Raw genomic sequence first — 6,000 nt, forward strand, 5'->3', positions numbered from 1 at the left:
CTGCGCCACCAGGGAAGCCCCTCTCACTTCTTCCTAAGTGTGGTTGGCTGAGTTATTTTATTTTGATAACCATGTTAACATGGGTGTTGGAAACGAAAGATTCAGACCTAAAGGCTTTTTTTCTAGGCAAAAACAGTGTTTCATTTTACCTGTCCTTTAAGACACCCTCGCCCCACTCCACAGGCCCTATCCTTTATCTCAGCCGCCCTGTTAGCACCAACGTTGCTTATCCCCGAGGCTGCAATCATCAGGACCAGACCACCCAGGCAGAAGCCCCAGTTTCCAGTCATGAGGTCTGCCAGGTATCAGCTTTGAGGCTGAAGGATCATCCCACCAAGGAAACCTTCCTCAATCCCCTGAATCCAGGGAAGAGCCCCTCTTCTGTGCGACTACATGGCCTGCAGGCACCACAGCACTGAGCCCCAGTCTTGCCACCCCACCCTGCTGACTGGTCTGTCTCCCCACTAGACTGTGAGTAAAATGAGGGCAGGGACCACGGTGTGTTCACTGCTGAATGCCTAGAACCAACAGAGTGCTGGGCACAGAGTAAATGCTCAATAAACATAATATTAAATGTAATATTATAATATTCAATGAATGAACACACAAATGAATGAATGAGTAGTAAGAAAAATCCTGAGAATGGGTGAACAAGTCAGGCCTCCTGTGCATACAATGTACCCACTACACGTTGCCAAGCCCGCTCTCGCACTTAGTGACCCATGCAGTGGGCTCTGACCCTCACGGTGGCCCTATGAGTGGCCCCATTTCCCCTATGAGTGATGGGAGGTGCCCCTGTCAAGCACGGCCAGTAAACCTTTGCCTGGTGGCTGCCTGGAGGCTGGGTCCTCTCTCGGGCTCTCTGCCGCATTGTCCCTCCCCACTCACCACCCCACAGCCCCAGCTCAAAAGATGTCCTTGTTTGTGCCTTCAGGGAGGGGACCAGCACTCAGAAACTGTGGTCTCCACAGCTCCTGTCCATCTTCTTGCTTCCCTGTCTTGGGTCTTAACTCCTGCCCACATGAGCTGCTTATTCATAGCTCTGTGAATTTCCCCTATACATTCCTCTTGATCAGTCCATTCCTGCTCATGTCCTCTCCACATACCCAACACCTACTCATGCCTGGAGACCCAACTCAAATGCCACCTCCTCTGTGCAGCCAGCTGTAGTCCTGCAGACAGATGTCTGCACTTTTATCACTTCTGTCTATGCCTCCAAGAATAGTACTTGGTCATCCCAATAAGACAGAGCTTATGAATTCAAAAATAAAATTGAGGGTCTAACGATGATAACAATAGGTAGCTTTTATTGAGAGTTGACTCCTCCAGGAACAAATCCTGGTGACTTTATACACACATCTCATTTGTAATCCTAAATGTCAGGCAGACATTTTCTATATTAGTGTTGTCTCCATGTTTCTTTGGCCTGGCAGACAAAATAGGGAAATGGTTAGGAACATGGCCTTTGGGATTGGAGACCAGGTTGCAAGTCCATTCATTTGCCAGCTACGCGACTTTAGGGAACCTATATATAACCTTTTTGAGCATCCTGCAGAGAAGGGTTAATGAAGTTAAAATTAGCACTTGTAGATAAAGCCCTCAGTACCTAGAATACCTGGCATGAGTTAAGCCCTCTATAAATGTCTCGAGGAGGATTCAGAGGACAGAGCATTTATCTAATTCATCTTTGCCCCCCTAGTGACTAGTATTCTGCCCAACTTCCAGTGAACGCTCCTTACAAATTTGGGGAGATGTTCCTCCACCGCCATGCAGATGGACATCCTGGAAAGATGTGGCCCTGGGGATTCACGGGTTTCCTTAATCTTAACGTGCTCATACATTCCCCACCTCTATTAAGAAAAGCATGAGGAATAACAATATGATGCAGAGGAAGTCCCACCTGTTGCCCTCTTGCCCCGCCCCCATACACACACTGTAAAGGATGAACATGCTGGCTTTGGCTTTGACGCAAGCCAATATTTTTCAAATCTTCGTGCACAGTGAATGAGATGTTTGTACTGTCAAATCGCATTTCCCCACAGGCTGCCTTGTTTCCTGAAATAGTGGGGCCCAGATACTGGTTCTGCATGGAATACAAGCTCTGATATTTTATTTATTGTGAGCACTGGGTTCCCTGACCAAATCAGATGTCCAATTATACCTGCATATTGGGAAATCTGGGCTGAAGAAAGAGCCGGCTGCCAATATGGCACCAGGAAACAGTCCTTCTGGAGTTTCTGTGGACCAGCTGCCTGGCTGCCGCCACCCATAAAAACTGGTTGGGCAAAAGTGTTGCTCCCAATTTCACTAGAAAATGTTGGATCTCAACTGGCACATGGGCTGGGATGCAAAGTGGTTTTCTCAGAAAAGTGCCGCTGCCTCTGGGCCTCTGTTTCTTAAGATACAGGTTTCTGTTTGGATGGGTTTGCAGGGTTTTTCAACAAGAGTTACTGACATCTGAATAATAATTATGGTAATAATCATCACCATCATCATTATCATCATCATCATCATCATTGGAGGAAGAATCCTGTCAAGGGGATAACAAAACCCACTCGGGTCCTGGTATTTCCCAAAGCCCCTCAGGGACGGGATCTGCCCTGGTGAGACCCACTGCTAGGATGTGGGAACTTTCTTGTGCAAAGAGGTCCCCCTTCTCCTCTGTGGGGTCATCTTCTGCCTCTTTCTCCCCATATCCACACCAGAGAGGAAGAGAGGACAGTAGGGTGAGGAAGGGCTGTGGGCTTGGTCCAGGGGGTGAGGTGGCAGGAATGAGCGGTCTTCCCAGGAGTGGGGAAGTGAGGCTCTCTGCACCCAGCTGCTGAAGAGGGGCAGTGGTGGCGTTTGGGAGCTTGGAAATCAGGAGGCCTGGGCTCTGCTTGCTTTGAGGCTCCCAGTGGACCTGGGCAAGTCCTCTCCCTCATCCAGAAAAGTGGTCCCTGCCTGCGATGAGGACTTTCACACACCCTTGCCCCACTTTCCTGGGCTTTGGGGTGTATTTGGGGGAGGTCCTAGAGGATCAGGCGACAGGCTGTAGCTTTACAACTAATACATGTTCACATTTGTGGGGCACCTTAGGCGCTAGCATTTAGCTACAGGCTTTGGGGATGAACACTCTATTTTACGGAAGATGTGAAGTAAGTTAGGGCACATTCTATATACATATCGTGGGAAATTGGAGGGGCCCCAAATCCCAAAACAGGAAGGCATCCCGAGCCAGATTACAGGGTCCGCCCCCAATGTGAGCAACTGGATACAGGGGTGGGGTAGGGTGGGGTAGGGCGGGGAGGTGCCAACACTGGGGTTGGTTTGATCACAACGAAACTGCCCCCGACATCCTGGGCCACCCTTCTGTTCTGGGGAAGGAAGGAGGAGCTCAGAAAGGGGAGCTGAGCGACCTGGGCTTCCATGATGAAGAGACAGCGCAGGAGCAAAATGTCCAGGAAGGAGTGAGAGAGACCAGAGGAAGGAGGCTCCTCTGCCACCCGCGTCCTCGGGTCCCCAAGTACGCCACGTGGGTGGGAGCTTGTCACACACACCCACGCGCCCACTGCCACATTCCTCGCGCTCCTGCCCCGGCCGGGCCCATATACGCGCGCCTGTAGGCGCCGGGCCTCCACGGGCCACGTCGCCGCCACCTGCTGCTGCATCCTTAGCGAAGGGTAAGGCGCATCTCCGCGCCTCCCCCACCCGCCCTCTACCTCGGTGCGGGCCTTCCCGCCACCCCCATACTCCGGGGCCGTGTGTAGGACGTCTCCCCCGGGCCCTCCCCAACGCAGAGGGGGAGGCGGAAGGAGGAGCTCCGGCTGCAGCCACCCGCCCTCCCCCACCTCCAGAGCTCCCCCTCCCCTCCCTCCCCTCCCCTTCCCTCGGCTGCCGCAGCCTCTCTTGTCGCGAGTCAGCGTGGGCTCCCCAGAGCAAGTCGCTAGGTAACAGGGCGGGCTCCGCAGACCCGGGGCCGGGGAAGCCCGGGCACGTCGTCAGCAGCTGCGCTGCGGGGCGGGAGGCGCACGGAACCTACCCCGTCCGGGCCTGCGGACCCAGGCTGGCCCGCCCCCTCCTCCCAGGACGCCTTAACCCAAGCGTTTCGCCGCCGCCGAGCTGCCGCTCCCTTGCAGGGACCCCGACGCAGCCAGTCCCTTCCTCCTTCCCGGCCGGTGCGCACAGCTCTGCGCGCGGCAGGGTGGGCGCCCCACTGTCGCGGTCGCCGTCGCCGCCGGTAAGCTGCTCTCGGGGGCCGGGGCTGGGGCGGGAGGAGGGGGAGCGGGAAGACCGGGGCAGCTCCCGCCACCACGGCCGCCGGACCGGCCATGTGCTAAAGTTTCCGGGGCTCCGCGCCCCACCGGGCGGGCGCGCGGCGCGGGGCTCAGCGGCGCGGTGGGTGGGGCGGCGCGGTCCTGCTGGGTGCCTGCCACCCCTGGACCCGCGGGGCGCAGCTCTGCGCGCTCTCACGCTCTCTTTTCCTCTCTTCTCCTCCGCGCTGCCTCCCCGAGGTCCTCCTACCGAGCCCCGGCGCGGGGCATGAGGAGCCCCGGGGCGCCGCCCGGAGACTACCCAGCTGCGCGCACACCTCGAGAGCGGCGGACCAGGACATGAGCCGCGCGCGCGGGGTCCGGCGCCCGGCGGCCAGCCCCAGCTGGCGGCGGCCAGCGGATCGGCGCTGCCCGGGAGAATGAGGCAGGAGCCGGCGGCAGCCTTCTCTTTCTCCTCCTCTTCGCCTTCCTCCGGCTCAGGCACCCCGGGCCCGGGCCAGGCTGTGGCTCTGCTGCGTGCCCCGCGCGCCCCCCGCCCGCCTCCGGATGCGCTGCTTGGTAAGCCAGGCCCTCCGCCGCGGAAACAAAGCCCCTTCGCACGGCCCCGGAGGCTGCCTCTGAGCCCCCTGCTCGGCCCCCACCCAGAGCCTGCGGGGTTTCTTACTGAATCCCTGGATTCCCCCGTTCCCCAGATCCTGCCTAGAGGCCGAAGTGCCCGGGCGCCTTCGAGACCTGGTGCTTTCCTGGGCCATCAGGAAGGTAGATGCGGGCTTGACACGCAGGCAGGAGGAGACCTGTTTGGTCTCGATAATGCTATATGCAACCTGGGTTCAGACTCTTCACTGGTGGAGGGAGACGACTCATATATAGTGACCTCGAAACTGGTGTCCAGGCTGTGCTGGGTAGTATGTCTCCAGACCACCAGAGGAAGTGCGTTCCCCTTCTTCTCTGGCTCAGATGAGGAAACTGAGGCCCAGGGAGGCTGAATGACTTAATCAAGGTCACAGGGCCAGGAAGCGCAAGCCAGGGAGACCAGGATCGGAAGCCAGGGTGCTGTTTCCACCTCTCCCTCGAGCTGATCCTTTTGTAACAAACACACCTGTCCCATTTCTTCTACTAACTGCTTCCGTCTGGAGTTACCGCGTGTGTGTGAAAATACTTGTGCTGATGAGTATCTGCTTGGATGAAATAGATTGCTGGTAGCACGTATTTTTTTTTTTTTTTTTTTTTTGGTCCATCCCTCCATCACATAGCTGCTCACCCTTACGTGCATGGCCACTTCTATGCAGGTAGGAGGATGATATGGTCCCCTGGGTGCTCTCTTTCCTGGGATTCTGTTTCTCCCAGGCCTCTTAAAGGTTGGAAAGGGCAGAGTTCAGATCCTCCCGTGTGACTCCTCTATGCTGTGTGTGCCCAGCACATGCTCGGCCTCAGAACCATGTCATAGATCTTTCTGTGGGGTGAGGACTAACCAAAGGCCCTGCCCCTGGTTGTGTAAGCCTTAGAGATGGTTACTTAACAGGCTGATGCCGGATGGCCACTGTGTAGGAACCAGCCCTGCCCGAAATTTTATCTTGCCTCACATTTGCCAACCCTCCATGTCAGCAGAACTTCCCACATCTCAATCCAGAAGAAAAGGAGGGGGGAGGTTAATGTAGACAGGAGGCCTTAGCCTGCCCCCAACTCTCTGGTTTTGTAGCTCTTAACTGTTTGCTTAAGTGCATTTAGGTCGACCCTGAAAGGGAAA

The 6,000-nt window shown here is 56.1% G+C and overlaps 1 protein-coding gene across 1 annotated transcript in view; it reads left to right on the plus strand.

Annotated features, from left to right (window-relative positions):
• Positions 1–4,676, plus strand: part of LOC307049693 (germ cell-less protein-like 1) — a gene marked incomplete at both ends in the record, with an annotated part of 40,486 nt that extends 35,810 nt beyond the window's left edge. The window contains 2 exon segments of the mRNA XM_079699210.1: positions 3,883–4,381; positions 4,494–4,676. Of these exon segments, the coding sequence (XP_079555336.1) occupies positions 3,883–4,381; positions 4,494–4,676 (682 nt within the window).
• Positions 4,677–6,000: the final 1,324 nt, after the last annotated feature.

This window comes from Hyperoodon ampullatus, assembly GCF_949752795.1.
Source record: "Hyperoodon ampullatus genome assembly, chromosome: 3".
NCBI classification, from domain to species: Eukaryota; Metazoa; Chordata; class Mammalia; order Artiodactyla; family Ziphiidae; genus Hyperoodon; species Hyperoodon ampullatus.